The sequence below is a fragment of the Xiphias gladius genome, chromosome 22 (genome assembly GCF_016859285.1).
Source record: "Xiphias gladius isolate SHS-SW01 ecotype Sanya breed wild chromosome 22, ASM1685928v1, whole genome shotgun sequence".
NCBI lineage: Eukaryota > Metazoa > Chordata > Actinopteri > Istiophoriformes > Xiphiidae > Xiphias > Xiphias gladius.
Genome location: NC_053421.1, coordinates 20200274 through 20221850, shown reverse-complemented (window position 1 = coordinate 20221850; position 21577 = coordinate 20200274). Strand labels below are relative to the sequence as shown.

The 21577-nt window shown below is 37.0% G+C and overlaps 2 protein-coding genes across 3 annotated transcripts; both read right to left on the bottom strand.

The window, feature by feature from the left end:
• Window positions 1-57: 57 nt before the first annotated feature.
• LOC120783999 (carcinoembryonic antigen-related cell adhesion molecule 1-like) lies at window positions 58-4241 on the bottom strand. The gene is made up of 6 exons (XM_040117410.1): window positions 4187-4241; window positions 3754-4062; window positions 1457-1738; window positions 1068-1321; window positions 906-968; window positions 58-146 (listed from the first exon to the last, which is right to left on the bottom strand). Exons 1-6 carry the CDS (start codon window positions 4239-4241, stop codon window positions 117-119), a joined length of 993 nt encoding a protein of 330 aa, XP_039973344.1. The 3' UTR covers window positions 58-116.
• Window positions 4242-7240: 2999 nt separating this feature from the next.
• Window positions 7241-16615, bottom strand: LOC120784743 (carcinoembryonic antigen-related cell adhesion molecule 5-like). 2 transcript variants are annotated; one of them, XM_040118792.1, is made up of 12 exons: window positions 16490-16615; window positions 15650-15759; window positions 14625-14874; window positions 13938-14216; window positions 13318-13584; window positions 12580-12858; window positions 12092-12358; window positions 10745-11017; window positions 9760-9868; window positions 9004-9050; window positions 8860-8900; window positions 7241-7941 (listed from the first exon to the last, which is right to left on the bottom strand). In XM_040118792.1, exons 1-12 carry the CDS (start codon window positions 16554-16556, stop codon window positions 7723-7725), a joined length of 2208 nt encoding a protein of 735 aa, XP_039974726.1. In that variant the 5' UTR covers window positions 16557-16615; the 3' UTR covers window positions 7241-7722. The 2 variants fall into 2 exon arrangements, 1 of the variants encoding a protein (XP_039974726.1); XR_005706489.1 differs by lacking the exon at window positions 7241-7941 and having other exon boundaries at window positions 8875-8900; window positions 9004-9076.
• Window positions 16616-21577: the final 4962 nt, after the last annotated feature.

Sequence of the window (21577 nt, the reverse complement as noted above, 5' to 3'; positions counted from 1 at the left end):
ATATAAGTTTTATTTTCTCTTTCTTGCTATGCCAATACATGTAGAAGTGGATCTGACAGATTTAATGGACAATTCATAAAAGTTCACTTTGTCCAATTTATTTCACCGAATCAAAGTCATCTATGGACTGAATGAGCCACCAACATCTGTGAAAGAAATACAGTTGTTCAAGTTATTAGTCATGTTAGTTATGCTACTGTATGCATATCTTTACAATGTATAGTTTAATTTTCATTCAATACCATTTTGGTCAAAAATATTTCCCCTATTTTCTTCTTCTCTGTTCCTCTCTCTCCTTAAGTTAAATTTCAAGTATTCTCTTAAAATGTATTTGGCAAAACAAATGATTGGTGTTATCTAAAACAGGGTTATGCTTTATATTGGAATTGGTTAATTGAATAATCGCTGAAATAATTTACTACTCAAAAAGTATTTCAACTAAGAATTTTTGCTGTTTTTTTTTTTTTTTAGTTTTCAATGACAGTAAATTGAATATCTTGGTACTCGACTTGTGGTAGGACAAAACAAACTATCTTATTCTTTCAACCTATGCTTAAGGACGGGGATATGTCACTATTTTGAGACATTTTGTAGACCAAAATGATGAATTGAGAAAATAATTGTCATATTAATCAATAATGAAATAATCATTAGATCAGTTATACCACAACAGGAAACCGATTTGACCTCATAACTTCTCCCTGCTGCACATTTAACACATTATATAATGTTCATGACTAGAACTAATCTGAATTAATGTGGAAATGTTACAATTTCAAAGGGATTTCAGAGAGAAAAATGTTAAGTTAGCTATGAAGAATTTAATGTCGATCCATTAATTAAAATATTATGAAAATATAATGCATCTACCAGTACTTATTTTAAAATGAGAAGAGGAATCCCACCAATAACTGCAGAGGAAGGAGCCACACAGTGACTGCCTGCTGTTCAGATCGTGAAAGTGGAGACTCTGTAGAGGCAAACCAAAGGAAAGGTGAAGCTGAGAACAAATGGAGAAATGTGGAAGTTGATATTGCTATACTAACAAACTCACTTGCTATCATGACATGTGAGGTTATATTTCTGTTCATGTTGGTGTGATTGTTGAAGGCCAGACAGGAATATGGACCACTTTGATCCTTGGTGACGCTGTACAGCTCCAACAATGGACCTGTCGTGTTCACAGACTGTCCTCTGAAAGCCCACTGAAACTGAGCTGGAGGACTGGACTGTGCTGAACAGAGCATGGTCAGATTGGATCCAACTAAAAAGGAAGTTGTGTTCTGTCCATTCACTGTCAGAGCCATGTTATCTGGGCCATCTGAGAGCGAAACAGAAAGAGAGCCACACAGAAAAAGAGAGGCATACAGAAAATTAGAGCTCTGTAGTGGAACTGGGGGATTATACCTGGGTCAGTTATTGTGGATTATGATTACATTGACATTGTCCTACTCACAGCTGATGGTAAAGTTTACTGGATCACTGGTGCCATTACTGACAGGATTGAACACACAACATCTGAATGGTCCTTGGTCATAACGGGTCACACTGACTATGGTGAGAGTGGAGTTTCCATCAGTGAGCTGAACTCTGTCACTGGCTGTAACCTCAGAGCTGCCGTTCAGCCAGAAGAAAGAGAGGGAGGATCCAGAGGAGACAGAGCACTTAATAACCGCTGAACTGTTGAACTCCATGAGGTCGATTTGATTTGCCTTTAGTGATACATTCGAAATGGGTTCTGTGGAAGACAAGTGGATGAAAAAAGGAAGGGGATGTGATGTGACGGAGGAGATAGTGTACAGTCACCAGACTGTACACTATGAGGCGAGTAGGCAAGTAATAGAGGAACAGCATCCAAAAAAATGTTACATAGGACTATTCTGTGGCCACTTTATTATGTACACCTGTACGAACTAATGCAGTCCAATACAACAGCCTTGCCTTAATAACTTTCTTTACGAAGTTGTTTTGGTGAAAATTTCTGAAATGTTTATATTGGATTATATGTTTATTATTCAGCTTATAGTTAAAGGTAGAGTTGTGCTGCTTTTGATCAGTTTTTTGTGTCTTATTTAATTTTGAAAAGGCACAGTGAGTGTAATAAACCCCAGACAAAAGATGCCCTTATCAAGGATTAATACTGATCTATAAAGCATTGAAAATCATTAATTAAGGTCACCCTGATAGCCTAATGATTAAAATGTGTATCACATAACCACAATGTCCATGGTTTGATTCCTGGCCAGAGGACAAGAGTCACATGTTATACCCCTCTGCCTCCTCATGTTTCCTGTATCTGTACAATTATCTTGTTAGTCATTGTAAAGCATGGCTAATTTATATACAAAATGTATCGTTGTTGATTTTATAACATTCTGAGTCTGAGTCTTATAGATCTCGTTTTGTATCAGTGAGCAGTGATTTGTTGTGAGCTACTGGCCCAGCAGAAATAGGTTCTGTGAAACCGAAGGAACACAAAAGGACAAGATGGAAGTGAGTGTTGACAGACACAGATACAGACAGAGACTAACCAGAGGACACGGTCATGTGAGAAAAAGCACACAAAACACATGCAGGCTGTTGTTAGGTAGTGAGCTATGTGCTTTTGCTGGTTGTCAGTCCAAATATTACAAAGCAAAAACATAAATTCATTTTCTGAATACTGTTTTGGATTCTATGTTTTTCATTACGTCAGGAACCTGTTTCAGTAAGAAAGTTAGGGTAAACAATTCGTCAGCAACTTTTTCTCTCCCTCTCCCCCTCTACGCGTCTAGCTGTGCTTGTTCATTGCAAAGAGCTACGAAAGACTTAAATTGTGAAAGTAAAATGATACAATTGATTTTTATGCATCTATTAGTTTGGTTTCAAGTTTTGATTATTTTTTAATAACATTCTTGTTATTATGGTGTTACTTGTTTTGCTGTTTTCTGTCTTCAAGAGTTTCCTTGCTTATAAGATTTATGCTTGTCCTGTTTTGCTTCTTCTGCCTACGTCACCAATTTTATTACATTTTCCGTTTGCCTCTAAAATTGATTTCCTTGTTGACTTTGTACAAATTTCTTATTTACTTGCATTGGTCATAAAGGTTGAATAGTTAAATGCATAGTTCTTTGTGTGACATTGCCAGAAACTGCGTTTTTCAATCAGGGCTGGTGATACACCCAAATGGAGTTTCTTTACTCAACAAAGCCCTTCAAAGCCTTCTTCAGAGCTCTAACCCAATTGAAACTCAGTAATAAGATTAAAAATAATTCAGGAAATGCATTATTATCAATGCAGAAAGCATTGAAACGCTGAAATTTCCTTGAAAAACATATTACATTTTCATAGAATAATACAACTAATAAGAGGAATTATAAAATAAAAAGAGTGTAGACATTTGCAATTCCAAAACATCATAGTCTAAGAGAGGTATTACTTTTATGAAATATGACTTAAACCAGTACTATTTTATCTGTCTAAAACTTATCAAGTGATTTGATTCAGCGTTGTTGGATTTTATCTTTCCATGCAGTTCAATAAAACAGGGATGATGGCGTTGCGACTATTTTTGTTTGAAACACTTCACAAAGTGAATTCATATTTTGGTTATTGTTACTACTAACAGAACCCTCACCTCGAATTACACTTGGACAGTTTACTATGGGAATATTTCTGATCCAATGTTTTGGAGCAGCTATAGTATTTCTAAAGGATAAACCACTAAAATAAGTTACTCCCAACCTTGAATATCTGCCATCTGTTTAGTCTTACCCAGAATAGTGATGGAAGCGTTGGCCCTAAGCTTGGGGTCATAGCACTGCACCACGTAGACTCCTGAGTCGGCAACCGTGACGGAGCTCAGAGTGAGAGCTCCAGTGAGGACGTTGAATAGCGCCCTGCTGCTGTGACTGGGGGCGACCAGCTGCTTATCCCCCTGCCAGGTGAGAATGAGGGACTCTCCCATAGCCCAGTTTCCACTCTTCAGAGTTGATGAAGGAGACAGAGACAGTGTCACTGTGTCCCCGACTGCAGCAGGGTTGATGGAGGGCTTGACCTCCACAGCACCAGAGGCCAGTACGCCTGCGAAAAAAAGAGCAACGTTTGTTAGTTACTGTAACATAAATGACACAAAAGATGTCTTGAACATTTTTAACCAGCACTATTAAGTTATCATCAAAAATTCTCCAGCTGTAAAAGAGTCTACCTTGTATTAAAGCCAGCCATATAATAGCCAAGGTTCCTTCACTTTTCTTCTCCATTTTGTGTTGATTGTCTGAAGATATCATCACTATTTCTGCTCTATTATACATGTCTATTATATGTCCAGCCCACTACCCATAAATACCTAAAGTAGCAACCCAAGTCCTTATCTGCAGGTGCTTCTGGTTATTAGGTGTCCACTCTTGACAAACAAACGTAGGTGAAGTTCTATAGATGGCCAATCAGCAAAATGACAAATTATGACAGAAGGTATGTGAGGGATGACTGAGGAGTGGGGGGGTTGTGGGTGGTTGGGTGGTGTTAATTATTATTATTTTTTTTTTTAATTTTGTTGATCTATCCCTGCACTGATCATTTCTTGCCTATAGGGTAAGGGTTGGATTTTGGCATGTTTTTTTCATTCCACCCCTACTCTTGAAAGTTTCGGTGTACACGCCTGATGTATGACACTTTCAGTTCAGTTTTTTTTTTTTCTGTATCTGTGTGTGTCAAAGACAAATATATCATATCAACACGTTTTTTCGGCAACTTTACACTCAAAATGAATACACCTGCACCTGCAGAAGGTTTGTGTGGTACATATTTACAGAGGCAATCAATCTCTCAGTGTACTGAATCTTGCACAGCAACCAATGACAACCATCTAGTTTTCATTTCTGAGAAAGATAGGATGAGATATGTTGTATTATAAATTGGGCCAGAATATGAATTAGTATTTTGATAGTTCAGTCAGTGCATCTCTTATGTGTTTCAGACATTAAAAAAAGCTGCCTTTTCTAGCATTAGTGGGCAAACTATTATACCTTTTACAATAGCACTCAGTAAACACCTGTGGAATTATTTGAACTGTGGTGGTGCAAAGTTCAGTATCTGAGCACCTGTGTTATGTACCTGCCACACAATAGGTGAGACTAATGACCAGGCTGGGTTATTAAAAAAGCAAGTACAATGTAATGTAATTGTGATTTGGAGTAGCAGCATTACCGGACAGATTTTCTGATTATTGCACTGAATGGTTTGCCATTAGGCCTCATTTTACATATATATAATAGTATTTATTCTAATACTTGCATTTTTAGAAAAATAGATTGTTGCCTTTTCACTGCAGCTCTTGTTCTTGTTCTCTGCTTGGCAGTGTACTTAAGTAAAAGTAGCTATATCAGTGTACAAATACTCTGTGACAAGTCCTGCATTTGAACGTTACTTCAAATGATGTGGGGTTACTGTGGGGCAATGTTCTATATACTATAACATTACAGGCTAATTTATTAGTTGATTATATTTTGTATAAGTAATCCGAATCTTGAAAGTAACTAGTAACTAAACCTCTCAAGTAAATGTAGTGGAGTGGAAATATTTTGAGTAAATATACTTAGTTACATTCCACCACTGGCTATAAATAAAGTTTGGAGAATAGTCCAAACTTCCTGAGACTCCACATGGTGTGATAACATTGTCGTATCACACAAGGCATCTGTAAACGTGAAACACACCATAGGCCTCTGTCTCCCTCATCTGTTTGCTGTGTGTGATTCTCTTCTCTGTCTTATTTGTTCAGTTTCAGAAGGGTAAGAGAGAGATTGTTGTGTCACTAACCACAGCTGCTTGTAAAACATTTCGGTGTAGATGAGTCAGGGTTCACACATTTTATTTTCCAGATAGAAGCTGACTTCTTAAAACTCTGTAATCTATGAGAGTCACAGAAATAGTAATAAAGCATTTCACTAATTTATAACTAAGTGTACAATAAAAATATCCACTAATAGATTTGTTAACAAATTCATTTATTAATCTATAAAGAAATGGACTAAATTACAAAGTAATTAATTATTTGATATTTTCATGGGAAATAAAAAGAGGAATTATAAAAATTATTTACAAATAAAAGATTAATCCATCTATAAAGAGTTCAATTTAAAAAGGCATTTACAAAAACAATATAAAAACAGTGAATAAGTACATCATTTAAAAATACATAAATGATTGCGTAAACACGTGGGGCTTTTCTTGTAAACCGTAAAAGTTGATGTGCTAAAACCTCTAATCTGTCTCTTAGGAGCAGTTTCCTTCTGCTAACAAATATGTTTTCCACATGTGATGCACTATAGCATAATAGTCAACATGCTGGTATAGTCCCATGTCCATTCTACTTTAGATGGCATTGCTGAATTTTCCAGTTCCCTCCTAAAATTATTCACTGAAATCACATTTCAGTTGTTGGTGGAAATGAAAGTACTACAGATGATCCCTTTAGAAAGAATGTCCTGGTTGTTTTCAATTCAAACTCAGTTTGGCCAGGAAAATTAAAAATTTTCTCTTGATTTAGTCATTGGATTGGATTATACCCTCTTATATCTAACAACAACAAACCAAACTTGCCCAATAAGTAGCGTTTCCTGCTTTACCATTTTTTTTTAAATGTCATTGCAAGCACAGTGCATCTGATGCCTTAGAAATATGACACCATACATGGTATTGTCGAAACAATAATTGGATGTGATATGTAAACTAGCTTCCCTTTTTCTACTCGCACTGTTTTACTTTAACTTTTACTGACATTTACCGTAAACTTGTCCTGAATTAGGCCAGTGTGTCCTGCCAGACGAACTTTAGGACTTAAGGCATTCATTGCACCTGTACATATCCAACAAATAACCACATCTCATGGAGATTCTTCAGCTTTGGCTATAAAACTATTGTTTCTTCTATGGTTCAAGTGCAACTGGAAATAAATAAAATTATTGCTAATATTTGAATGTTAGTGTTTTGGATTGTTGTGGCTGCAGACTTTCCCTTTATGAGATACGAGGAAGAAGTTTATCTTTATGATTATGGAATTAAACTACAATCTCTGATGATTTTTAAACTGTTCCTTTGGACCAACAGATAGCAAAAAAGTTTGCGAATGACAAATTAAAAAACTCACATATATATATATATGTATATTATCACATACATTATTGTATATATATATATATATATATATATATATATATATATATATATATATATATTTGTTTAACGCATATTTTTCACTAGCATTTTTTTTAAGATTTTAAATAAATATAAGAATTAATTAATAACTGACAAGGTACAAACTGGAATCTCAACTGAAAACATCTGGAGTCAAATATTACACCAGACCAGGTTCAAACATTGTGCTCAAGCAAACAACTGAATCACCGAAAGAGAATATTTTCACTAAGGTAATTGAAGTTTGCACCAACTCTGCTAATAAAATGCTGAACAAAAAGATTGGGAAGCTATTATATATAGTCTATGCAAACTAACAGCACAACATTGTGCCTTCTGACCTCAGTCATGACAATAACTGTCAGAGTTGGTTGATTATTTACTACTGCTGAAGTGCTTTGACTCAGTAAACTCAAATCCAAATTAGTCCTCCATAAAGAACTGAGAGGGAAGTGCAGGTTACTCTGGCAGCAAGTTAGCTGCCTCTGGCCTTGTCTAACCTGACCAGCTGATCCATCATATCCAATATGATGAATCCATGCGCACCTAAGCATAAATTTGTGCACCATTAACATCAAACTGAGGAGCAGGATTCGTCATTCGCTGCATGTGGACATCATAGGTAGGAGGGGAGGTCCTCCTGCCTGCAGGAGACCTGTTATTGACTCGGACCTGAGAGTATTCTGATGAGTTATTCTGTAACTCCAGCTGGACTGTCCCACCATCTTTGTTCTGGAAAAACCTGATGTCTGCATAGTTCAGCTCCTGGAAAAGATAAAAAGAGGGAAAAAATATGAGGCAACCGTTTTTGAGTAAAGTATAGGGAATCTCATCAAGTCTGTTTGAAATTCTATAAAACCTAAGTTTCATTCACAGTTATAAACACAACAGATAAAATATCAAACATATAGTTGGTTGGTATTGCCAAGAACAAGCACGACTATGAACACGAAAGGCTGTAACAGGCTGTTACGTGGGGTTAAGACAAAAACATTTTCACTCCATTGTGTCAATTGAATTCCTTCTTCCAGGTTCAAAGTCTCATGTTGAGCACTGTGTAAAACACAGTGTAGATTTGTTTTACACACATGTCGTAGATGAGTCTGAGAGATGGGGGAAGGGAGCCTTTTTGAAACAACCCAAACAAACCTGATCACAGACTGGCCACTAATATATGATAGCAAACTGTAAAAGGAATCTGACATAAAAGTTCTGCTAACAGTTTAATTTTAGAATTTCATGCAGATTTCCTTAGTATTATTACTCATTGCTTAGGACTATTACTACTTTTAATAATGTTAATAATGAATAAAGGTGTGTGTGAACAGCAGAATTGTAGCTTTTGCCCTTTTGTGCCTCTAAAACAGAACAAAGGCATAATATGTACTAAATTACATTGTGGACTATGTGTGATATAATCATCCTTTTTAATTATAACCTTGTATGTGGATCATTTAAAATTTCTCGATGTATTTATTCCTTTACTCCGCATGTATTCCACATGTATTCACATGCAGGCATACATGTAAGCACAGTTATACTGCAATCTTATGGGAGCACTAACCGAGAATCATGAAGTTACTGAGTTTGGTATGGAAACGTGACTTCCGAGCACCCGTGTCACCTGATTTTGCAGAACAGCCTGTTTATTTGAGTGCATGTAAACCCACTGATCGCTTTTACCTGACTTCCTGAGTATGCTGCGTTGTTCTGGCCTTCATCTCCTGTGTAACATGAGGAAGAAAACTGTGCTTACAAATATTCAATCAAGGGCGCTAATAATACTGCATAAATACTCATACATAAAACACACACTAATTAACTTACCTGTTCTTGTGCCAGTGTCTCTATTAGGGGATTTTTTTGTCTGTTTTCTGTTTAGAGAGGTAATGAGTCATTACTATTATACATTAGACATGGATTATCCGGACTTTCTGCAACATAACAATAATTACAGTATTATGGATTTTCAGTAACTAACACTTTGCGTAAGATGCTTCTGATTAGATGAATGAACAATGTCAAAAGCTGAGAAAATTAAGCTTGACATTAGCACAACTCATTTTAGTGCTTGATCAAAAAAAAGAAAAAGAAAAAATATACAGTACATCCATTTATTCACTGTTAATTATTATATACCATACTTGTTGTTCTTTCTCAAATACAGTTGCACCTTCATTTTTATCACAAATGGGTCATGAATAATTTACAAATAATTAGTTTTACTTTGACCACCATAAAATTTCAAAGACTTTCGGACAGGGTTTTGAAAGGGTTTCATAACACTAATGACAAGACTGCTTTAATATTTGTGCAGGACAATAACAAAATGTTTAACTATTAAGTTTATAGAGATGAGGTGACAGCTCCATTGACGAAAAACACACAAAAACTCGCATTCCCAGACTACCAAAGGTGCACACAGGCTAGTGAACCTTTGTTAAATATCAACCTTTTGTTAATGTTTGCTGAGTTTTATCACAGTACTCTCACAGTTAAGTTTTAAAAAAAGTGTGATTGATTATTAATAATATTTTTTTAAAGTGGCTTTCTGGTTATATTTCAGAGCTATTTTCCACTTACAATTTTTTATGAATGTAGTACACTCCACCAGCACCAGCTCCAGCAATGCCACAACAAGCGATTGCTATTCCAGCGATGGAACCAGCCAAAAAACTTGAAGGTCGTTCAGCTGAAATAAAACAGCAGATAAGAACATGACTTTTACATCATTTTGTAAACAGAAACTGTCTCGTCATCGCAAAACTATTATCAACCTTCAGATCTCTTTTGGAAAGAGAACACTTCCGTCTCGCAGAATGGTTGATATACGATGCTGCTTAAGCAGACATCCTACTAATCTTTTGCTAAAGGGCAATTGCGTGGAGGCTTGCTTTTCAAGCCAATGTTGTCTCATAAGCACATGTAGTTGGTAGAAAAGATCTGTAATGAAAATCTTCAGGAGGCCTGCTACTCCTATAAATATTATAAATTATCAGAGATATAAGCTGCAATATCCAAGAGTATCAACAGTATCTGCAATCAACACCATCTAGGTACCTGTTACAGATAATCCATGCACTGCAGACAATGTTCTCCCCGTTATATTACTAATGACAAGTTTAGTATTCACCGTTAGAATGTTCAGTGACGTCTTTAGTGAACACAGCAGAATTCTTTAACATCTCTATCTCATTCAGTTTCCAGGTGTAACCAGCTGATGGTGTGGACTCAGCATAGCAGGTTAATGTTAATGTCAGTTTCAAATTTATCTCACTTGGACCTGTGATTTGAACGTTTTTTGGTCCATCTCAAAAAATGAGAGAGTTTCGTCCCGTTATCACAGCAAACCAAACACTGTTATTTTCCGCAGCACATAGGGCAAAAGCAACTGACTATACATCTTATTTATATTATTAAACATGCTCAATAATTAACTTAAAAATCTAAAATGCTATGCCAGGGCTGCAAACAAAAATAACAGGAGTACACTGTCATACATTGCACTCAGCATTTTGTGCACCCTATGTCTGAAAAGTAAACGTACATTGTACAGCATGTTACTTACAGTTAACAACCATGATGTATTTAGCTTCTTCACTGCTGATAGGGTTGCTGATTTTACAGGAATACTCTCCACTGTCTGTTTTCTTTAGACGTTGAAAAGACAACATTCTGTTCTTGTTGTGAAGTATCATGTCGTCAGTCTGGATCAGCTCTGAGCCATCCTTCATCCACTTTCTGGTAAAGACAGAGCCAGCAGCCTCACAGGTGAAGTTGACAGAGGTTCCCTCAACTGTTTGGTTTGTTGATGATTTGACAGAGGCATTTGCTATTCTCTCTGTTTAACAAAAGATAAAGGATTTCGTATGAATGTGAAATATGAAAACAGACACAAAAGTAACTCAGTTACTGATGGTTGATTGAATAAATAAATATAAAAGAACTTGAGAACAGTTTTTCCTCCTATTACTCCAAATTGTATAATGTGCCAAGTGTGTTTGATTTTCTACACTCATCCATTATTCTAATATTTAAAGTTTTAAACAACCTATACTGCAGCCATATCCTCAATATGAGTGGAATACACGACATAAAACTGACTTTACTACAAGGTCAGAAGATAGAAGGTTGTGTGTCAATGCACACACAGAATAATGGAGAGGATATGTGGTTTCTTAAAACCAAAAGATTCTCAAAGAGTTGCCAGTTTTCCATGTAAAATGCTTTTCATTTAGTAGATTTTTCTGGCCAACTGGGGGCAGTGGAAACAAGCTGTAAACACAACACTGGCACATAGTCACTTTTTAAGTTGATATAGAAAAATTGTTGCCTATTCAGGTTTCTCATCCAGGATTTAAGAGCAACATTTGATGTCAGTGTTCCGTCCACCTGTTGAGTATAAGTCCAACATTCGCTTTCTTTTTAGCTCTGTATTTGGTCTCCACCAACTCCTAAGGGAAATATCTGGTGCTTTAGCTGCTGTGGCCAAAAATGATGATATGGTGAAAGTGAACCAAAACAGTAAAGCTGTGGGCTGGAGAAACAAAATAATGAGCCAAAAGGCCCTAAAAAGGCCCACAGCTAAGGAGAACTGCAGAGACAGGTGTTAATTCTCTGTGAAATTCACTATGTCACTATGAGCAAAAACTTACACATACAGGTAGTCATATAATCCAACGTTAATATAAAAATGTTGGATGAAATAAGTAAATTGTAAATTGGAGTTATGTTTTTGCATGACATTTTCTAATCAACAACTGTGCCTGCAAGGTCAAGCAACCACATGTGTTTTTTTTTGTCTGTCTTGTTTCTACACATTTTGCCAATGCAGATTATGCAGGTGGGCAAATAAGTGCCATCTCTCTCATACATTGCTATACTATATCCACAAAACCTCTTAAATCCAACCTACCCAGTACAGAGACAATTGAGGGCTGAGATGTTTCATTCCGCATAGTTATGTTGTTAAAGGCCTGACAGCTGTAGTTCCCACTCTGACTCATCTGAATGTTCATCAGTCTGATCTCTGGTTCAGTATCAGACAGCAGGTCTCTGTTCAGAAACCACTGAAACTGGACAGCAGGTCTTGAGACAGCTGAGCACATCAGCTTGATATTTAATCCTTCTTGAAAGTATTCTCGTGATGGAGATATTGTCAACATAATATTTTCTGGGCCATCTGCAAGGTGCGGCATATGGGGAGTAAAAAACCAACAACAACCAAAAATAAAATCACAAAAAAGTAATGTTAGCAGCCAGAAGAAAATGCTACATGAAATGCCAGCTTAGCTCAGTGTGAAGCCTCATTATATAATCAACTTTGAAGTTCAAGTTGCAACTTTGAAGTTGCTTGCATATAGTGCAGGATAAAGAGTATGCACATGTAGGTTAGAAACTCACAGTTGATGGAGAGGTTCATTGGAGCACTGGTGCCATTACTGACACGATTGAACACATGACACCTGAATGGCCCCTGATCATAACGGGTCACACTAACTATGGTGAGAGTGGAGTTTCCATCAGTGAGCTGAACTCTGTCACTGGCTGTAACCTCAGAGCTGATGTTCAGCCAGAGGAAAGAGAGGGAGGATCCAGAGGAGGAGCAGGACAGACGGACAGAGCTGCTGAACTCCAACAAGTCTGTGCTGCTGGCAGTTACCTTTGCATTGGCAACTCGCTCTGTTGGTGAAAAACACAGTGGCTTTGAACTTCCCTCTGCCTACAAAAGGGAACATTTTTCAATGGAGGGAAGCAACGTAGTTTTTTTGACTGCTTGGCTGGCTGTTTTATATTTCTATTTTAGATATGGGATGTGGGAGGCCATATAGATGTCTGTGTCCGGACTAAACAAGTGTTAAGATTTTGCAGTTTTAACAAAAATTGATATGGTCTTGGCCACATTTGGTACGACCTTGAATATTTTTTATTCTGAGACCTCTCAGTTATCTCTGTATGAGTAAAATGGCAGAAGTATCTTGAGTGCAAGTCTGTGCATACACTGTTTCTTTTTGTTCCATTGATGTTTTGTACAACATTTTTATATTTAAGAAAGTATTATATGATACTATCATAGTTACATGTCTAAATCCCATTTGTTGATCAATATTTCTTTGTTTAAAACCTTTTACTCAAACTTACTTAGGACCGGGATGACTGAAAATGGAGATGTTTGAGTTCTCATAGTTTTGTTGTTAAAGGCCTGACAGCTGTATTTCTCACTCGGACTTTCCTGAAGGTTCATCAGTCTGAGCTCCGGTCCAGTATCAGACAGCAGGTTTTCATTCCGAAACCACTGAAACTCAGCAGAGGGTCTGGAGACAGCTGAGCAGGACAGGCTGACGTTTGACCCTTCCTCATAGTATTCTTGTGGTGGAGACAGCTTCAAAATGATATTTTCTGGGCCAACTGAATGTAGGTGAAAAAACAACAGCAGAGAAAGAAAGAAATCACCAAGATGTAATGTTAGTTGCATGAAAGATAAAAAGGCATATGGCACGCACCCTGATTCATCGTGAGCTCTCAAAACTGATTAGTATGCACAGCTATATTATTATTATTACTATATTAAATCAAGTCACTAGAAAAAATAAACCTTTGGACTTTCTAAATGAAACTGACTGTACAATGATTTATTTGAAACTGTGCTGTTTGTGGTTGTGCCGTACTGTTCTGGATTCCACTAAATTGAAAAATGTGTTTCCATGTTTGCGTGCAGATGTCATCAGATACAAGACTGAGCATGTAGGTTAGTAACTCACAGCTGACGGAGAGGTTTACTGGAGCACTGGTGCCATTACTGACACGATTGAAGACATGACACCTGAATGGTCCCTGGTCATCGCGGGTCACATTGACAATAGAGAGAGTGGAGTTTCCATCAGTGAGCTGAACTCTGTCACTGGCTGTAACCTCAGAGCTGATGTTCAGCCAGAGGAAAGAGAGGGAGGACCCAGAGGAGGAGCAGGACAGACTGAGGGATCTGCTGAACTCTACCAAGTCTGTGGTGTTGGCAGTTACTGTTACATTGGCAACTCGCTCTGTGGGTGAAAAACACAATGGTCTTAAAACTGTAGTTTCCAACATTAAATAAAGGGGCAGACGATAACAAAAGATAACCCTAAAATGACGCCTAAAAAACGGATCGTTAACTTTAAATTATTTAATTGCAATAATATAAGATATCCCCTCAAAGATTTTGCTTGAAGTACAATAATCTCAATAGAATATACATCTTATTTATCATTTGTACACAACAGTCATATGGGCAGAGACCAAGCACCTGGCACAATTGCATTGTACTATGCACTGTAAAGTATAGTAAGTCTTGTGTAAAATACACTTCAAATTTACTTTCCATTGTAAGTCAGTTGGTTCTCTGTGGTAGTGGCCAATTTCACCTTTGAATATTGTTTAAACACAGTTTGTAGATTATGTTAGCGACCTACCCAGCATGATCAGATAGGTGATGCCCTGCTCGTTGCCATTTGGGTAGGTAGCATATTCACAGATGTACTTCCCCTCATCGGTCATCCTAACATTGTTAATCTGAATGGAAGGGCTGACCATGTTTGGGGGACTGGGTGAGAAGCTGACCCTGCCCTTCACAGTTGAGTTGGGATAGTTGGGATCAAAGTTGGGGTGAAACACAGCGATGTTGATCCTTTCTCCATCCTTCGGCTCGTAGATCCACGTGACCTGTGGTGGAGCAGGCACTGGGTCAGTGGGTAGGATGCGTACAGTGACTGAGAAAAACAACAGGCCTCATTTATCATGGCATTGATAACTGACCCCGGAGAGCATTTTGAGACATCCACATTTTGCTGTAAACTCCACAGGGCAGCGTACACAGCATTACAATCATATAAGTGAAACAGGTATGAATATGGATGTTCATTTTTTCAGGAGCAGCACTCTCTCTCAGCTGCTCTTCGTGGAACCAAGTAGATTGTGCAATTCCCACTTCATGCAATTAAGACTTGTGTCCATTATCATATTCAATCCCCTAAAGCAGAATGACGCCTAGTATTGTTTGTTTGGAGTAATAAAACACTGAGCCTAAACATGATAAAAACCTATTACTAGCCTCAGGATTATTTCTGTGGGCTATGATTTGTTAGATTAAGGTTTAGTTTGCCAAATAAACAAGGCACATGGAACTGAAATATTATTGTAATTTTTGCTCTTAATTGCTCTTATCCACCTGTTTCACACATCTGCAGAATCAGGTCAATGCATAGTTGACAAATACTTTATTTTACAGGAAAATACCCATTACTGTAGTCAAATATTAGATTATATATTCACTATTGTGTCAAGTCAGCACAATGAACCGCAATTTCAGGACGAGACAGACATTTTTATTAGAATTTCTTACCAAAAAACCCAGTTTAGAGTTGGTATGAGTTTGGGGGTATTAAGAAGTAATCAGAAAAAGAAAAAAACAACTGCATCATGGCTGTGTGTATCTGACCATTGTGAGCTGAATGCCAGTGGCATCAGTGAAGGCACAGCGTAGGTTGACTGTCTGGCCGGGATACGACAACACCTCTGGGTCCACCTTCACTCGCTGACCTGCCGTTCCTAGAAGAAACAAAGAAAGAGAAACATTAATGTCTCTCTTCAAGAGAGAAGAGAAGGAAAGTGAGCAGAGAAATAGTATCGGTACAAAGCCTGCTGATGATAAATGAGGCCAGTGTGGAAGTGTCTGAAGACAGGTTTGTCTCTTTCACACCTGGAGGAGACAATTACAGTTTAACTGGACTGTAATGCAGAATTTGTAAAACGGGCCGCTGGCCATTACAGTATATCATTGATCTCAATCCATGAAAAAATCTACATTTAAAGTATATGCTTCTTAAAACACAAAAAATAACTGTTGATTATGAAAAAATTGTCATCAAACACAGCAGGTTTTTATTGTATGCTCTCATGGGTTTGAAGAAGACTTGATACTATTTTCATTAGCCGTAGTTACCTATTCCGTATTGTTTTGGATGTCTGTTTTTTCTGCAAACAGTGACAAAACTACTGAAAAAAAGCTGAGATGTGGCTGTCAAAAGAATTGTTGACCAGCTGAAGCAGTTGACATGTTGCAGCTTCAGTGGTTCTAGAGTTTGTATTGGTGGCATGCAGAACATAGTGTATATGGGCTACTCATGGTTTGTTAGTAAATTTGAGCTCCTCTTAATCATCAACTAGACTCCTTGGCCAGTAACTGGAGGACCATTTGAGTTTTCTTAAATAACATAAAAAGTGTTTTGACTAAAAACACTACTGAATACTTTAAACCTCTTAAATTAAAGATCCTTACCTGTAAAAGTCGCGGAGACCATACAAAGTAAAAATAATATATCCATTAGTGACTCTTCCTGAGACATGCAGGTGAGAAAAACTCAACCATCAGACTGAAACTGTCCTCCTAGAAAATGACTCGTGTACAGTATCTCTTCCTGTGTGTTGTATTGTAAACTGGCTGCATGATGAGAACAACCCACTGAATCTACAGCACTCCTTCAAGTCCATGGGCAAAAGCTGCAAAAGGTCTCCCTCTTGCGGTGAAAATGAATTTGTGCTGATGAAAGGAAACATGAATTTTAATGTTTCTAATTACAGTCAAGAGGATATTTTACAGATTATTCAACACCAGTCAACACCAAGTAGCCAGTAGAGAACTTATAACACTTTACAATAAGGGCACATAACCAATATGAATTAATAAATGGAGGACCTCTGGTTTCTTATGATGGATTCAGCTTTTATGGCTTTATTTGCTCAACGTTTATGACCTAATTTCATTTGGGACTGCTGGTACTGCGGAGGACTTTGAGTCTGTGAAGCTCCGAAGAACTAGAAGAGAGGTGACTTGTGTTTTCTGAATTTATTTCACTCATTCGTAACCCATTTTGGCTATGCATAGATTTTATTTCTCAGGTGGTTGGTTTAAATCAACTAAATACATAAATAAACAAAGATGGCAGAACATGAATAGTTTACTGAATGAGTCTACTGGGAACAGGCCCAGGAGCCCAAGGGGTCAGGGGCTCATGCATTTGCTGGGAGTGATTATTAAAATTTCCCACTGGAAAGCCACAGAGCTCAGTTGAATCTAAGGACGTCCTGATCATGACTCTTGCAGCTGATCCATAAGAGAGCCTTTTAATATTAAATATCTGCCAACCAAATCGAATAATATATTGTATCAGTCAACAATAGTGCGTAGTCATCTGATCTAATTTCACCCTACATTTAGAATATCATATAAATAAATCAAGATCATATATATTCTGAATATGGGTAATCAAATGAACTGTATTAACAAATTTTCTTTTGCTTATACCACACTTCAATGGTATAAGAGAACTCAAAATAAACTCAACAATCTTCCCTTTTTGAGGTTAGTTCTCTTTTTTTTGACTTACTAAAAAAGGATAAATGTATTTTGAAGGTAGAGCACCAAGAGCTTTTTTCACCCTATAGAAATAAATAGTAAGAAATAATAATTAAACTTAACTTAGTTACTTATCAGAAATAATTATTCTTGGTTTAAATCTGTTAAACTATGATAGACCAACAATTACTGATGAATCATTATAACAGAGAGCTAAAGCAGCGACTCTTTATTGATCTGTTTACTTTTTTTGTAAATCAGAAAATAAACACTTGTAAAGTCTTCACCTGCACCAAGAAAAGCGAAGACACCAAAGGTTGTTTTTTTTTGAAACAGTTACTATTCTATACTGTTCTCTTCTACCTTTAGTTAGAGGAGAAAGTTATTCTGCAGTGTTACAGTGGAGTGAAAATTAACTATAACAGGATTACCAATGTATCTTAAAGTTGGACTGAGTTTGTCTGACACCCAACCAAACAGGGTTTTATGTGAGTGAAATTTCCTCAAATCTAAAACAAAGAGACTAAAACGGAATAAAAAGCTCCATAGAACTGCAGAGTTGGGTGATCATTCTCTGTGGGGTTGTCACTTTGAGCCTTTTTACACTGAACATTTAATGTATTGTTAATATAAATAAAATATTTATTTGAGCTTTGAAAATAAGGCAAATTATGAAGTTTTTCCTAGCTTTTTTCACTTAGGCAATTGAGTGATAAAAAAGTTAGTTTTTTTTGTTCTGCTATTACAGAAAAGTTGCATTTAATTAGATTGTGTCATAAATTAAGCAATCAAATTACTCGTATTTTTCTTCTATATTATGTGCATTTGTGCATATATTACTTGTGCATTTATACATACAGTGAATATCTACTATCACATGTCATTCTCCTGCTCTACTCTTGTATGCGACCTCAACTTTATGAACACAATATTTTGAAGTGCCTATTATGAACAAAATTTTAATCCTTTGAAATGAAATGCTTATATGTGGGCTTATATGTAGTTTGATGAATATTTGCTGTATTTGTTGATAACATAATTGAAAATGTACAAGTCTTTCAAATATAAGGGTCAGACACCAGCAAATGTGGAAATGAAAGTGTCAGATCTCTCATATATCTTTATGTTATTATGAAAAAGTTATCGCGGTCCTGTGGCGGCTGTAATTATATGGCTTTTGTCGAAGTAAATACTGATAATCCACCTACATGTTTTCTACATGTTTTTTTGTAAAATGACGAATGATATAAATCCTTTGAACCTACAAAACAATTTCATGCCAAAAGCTGCTGCATGCTGCCCTTCTGTGTTGTAACTGAGGCTGTACTGACAGTCTGGTGGATGACGGACATTGAGTTGACAGTGAGTTGACATTGATGTGATTTACTGAGCGGGATATCTTTCTTGATATTTATTTCTCCCTGAGGCTTGTATAGGGAGGGAGCAGCAGTTCAAGATACAATCAAATCTTTCATTTTGAGTTGTAGAGCATCTTTAATATTTAACATTTACAGAAGTGCACTAAGCAAAAGTATTGTTCATATAATTTGGTTTAGTTGATTCAGTAATTGTTGTTGTTTTAGCTGTTAGATCTAACAGCATTTCAGCCATGTAAAGCACTTTGTTTCGAAGGTTGCTGTATGAATGACGTTTACTGTTATATTATTATTATTATTATAAACATTAGTGTGTTAAAATTGTCACTGTGAGTATGTTAGCATATTGATGTTAGCATTTAGCTCAAAGTACTACTGTGCCTGGTATATCTCAGAGAGCCCCTAGCGTGACTGTAGGTGCTTATATTTTTTTCCTAAAACTTCTGACATGATGATGTAATAATGATTCATAATCAAAATATCTGCCCAAGCTTATGTAAGTCTGGACAGCCACAATAACCAAAGGTTAGTGGAGGTAATAATTAAGCATCCCAAGCCTATGGACGTCTTGATGACATGTTTCATTTATTGCAGATAATCTCAGGGATACTTATTCCATTGTTGCAATAACAAAGGTGGCAGATAAGTCAGATAACCCCACAAGAGGACTAAACTTAGTAATACACCATGACCTATACGTTTCAAAGGTCAGCCATTCTTGTGCTCCTCTCCTCAGGTACAGAAGACATTAGAAGTAATGATCAAATTTATCATCAATAAAACTATAAGATGTGAAATGTTGGTTAAATATGTTGATACTTCAGCAGGTCTTTGCCATGGAGCCGGTGTAATCACTGCTGACTTCCTTCGTGGGGCAGCAGGAGGGAGTGTCACCTTCGCAACATCTGTACGCCCAGCAGCCGAATCATTTCTCGCACTGACTTGGAGCTTCAATGGTACCACCAATGTAATAACCTCAACCAGTGTAAACGTAGTGGGACAAGGCTATGAGAACAGGACCACTCTGAATATATCTACTGGAACTCTGGTACTGGGAAATCTGACAGAGACAGACAGCGGAAAATATGAATTAATCATCATCCCGTACGGAGCAGAGCAGATTCAAGGAACTGTTAAGCTGGAAGTACAGAGTAAGTAAGATTTATGAATCTAACACCCCTTTTAATACTAAAAAAGAGCTGCAAATGATGCTTGTGTATTATCTGAAAATCAGCTGTCATTTGCTAAATGTCTGTACACATACACAATACACATTGAATTATGTTTTATTGAATAGATAATTACGTTGCTTTGGTAGAGTGTCACCCAATTAACTTTTGATTTATTTTTTGTAAACAGACAAAGTGTCAAGACCCACTATAGCCTGCCCAACAGACAACTTAATAGAAGGTAAAACTTCGGTGAATCTAACCTGCAATGCTGACGGCTTTGTGACTACCAAAGTGTGGATGAAAGATGGCAAACCCCTGGTCGCCGGAGACAGATTCAGCTTCCATGATGGCAACAGAGTGTTGTCTATCAGCCCTGTGGACCGGAGAGACACTGGAGAGTTTCTTTGCCATGTCAGCAATGATTTCAGTTTAGAGACAGCCAAATGCAGACTTAAAGTCTATTGTAAGTGCTTTGAATTGTACTATAATATGTTTTTTTTTAATAGTTATATACATTTTCTTCTTATTATACATTTTGAGTATTATGTTACAATTGCTTAAGCCCTTACAGTAAGGCTTTTTCCTTCAGTCTCATCGTTATTATCTTTTTAACAGTCTCCTTCCTCTTCTTCTTCTTCCTCATCTGTTCAGACGGACCTGACAAACCAAAAATCATTCAGACACCAATTGAAGCAGAACTCGATGAGAGTGTCACTCTTAGATGCTCTGCTAACTCGCTACCAAAGGCAACTTTCTTCTGGACGTTCAGACAGATGAGGATGTACGGGCCTGTGCACCATATCCATGAGATGGAGGAGCATCACCTGGGGATGTACATCTGCACCGCTCGTAATGCTATTACTGGTCTGGAAGCCTCTAAGGTCCACATGCTGCGTGGTATTTGAGGTCTCTTTCTCGCTTTCATATGTCTTTTATCTGTTTGTACTGATGTGTGTAAATGGAGAGAGAGAGTAATGTGTTTGTTTACTCTGATCATGACTCCTCTACTACCATCAGTGGTTCTATGTCCATGATTGTTTGCACTGTCCCGACCTCGGTGGGACACATGTTGGTCTAAAGACTTAGGTTTATTTTAGATTATCGCTCTGTGCTTAACATTGTTGCTGTGTCTCCTTAATGTTATGTTCACATAAAATAAGTCTGTGAATGATAAATTACAAAATTGCAAACCAGTGATCCCTTTGCATTTGCTTTTGTCCCTGCAGTATTCCTTTTTATCAATGTTCTTCAGTAATATACAGTTGTGACATTCATTATTTTGTATGTGTTTAATGACTTACAGCTGTGTCCCTTTCCTTTTAATTCCATAGTAAAATAAATGAAGTGTACCTATCTGCTATAGTAGCAAAGCAGCTTTGGACTCATGGCGGTTAACAGATTCAGCTTTAATAAATCATTCTTGACACTACTTCACCTTTTAGTTGTTGTATAACAGACCTGAT

Coding starts and splice junctions, on each gene's coding strand:
- LOC120783999 (XM_040117410.1), bottom strand. CDS start 4,241: ATGGAGAAGAAAAGTGAAGGAACCTTGGCTATTATATGGCTGGCTTTA. Junction 4,063..4,186: donor ATGGCTGGCTTTAATACAAG/GTAGACTCTTTT, acceptor TTTTTTTCGCAG/GCGTACTGGCCTCTGGTGCT. Junction 147..905: donor TCCTTCCTCTGCAGTTATTG/GTGGGATTCCTC, acceptor TTTCTTTCACAG/ATGTTGGTGGCTCATTCAGT.
- LOC120784743 (XM_040118792.1), bottom strand. CDS start 16,556: ATGTCTCAGGAAGAGTCACTAATGGATATATTATTTTTACTTTGTATG. Junction 9,051..9,759: donor TACTACATTCATAAAAAATT/GTAAGTGGAAAA, acceptor CTCTCTAAACAG/AAAACAGACAAAAAAATCCC. Junction 8,901..9,003: donor AGACACTGGCACAAGAACAG/GTAAGTTAATTA, acceptor CATGTTACACAG/GAGATGAAGGCCAGAACAAC.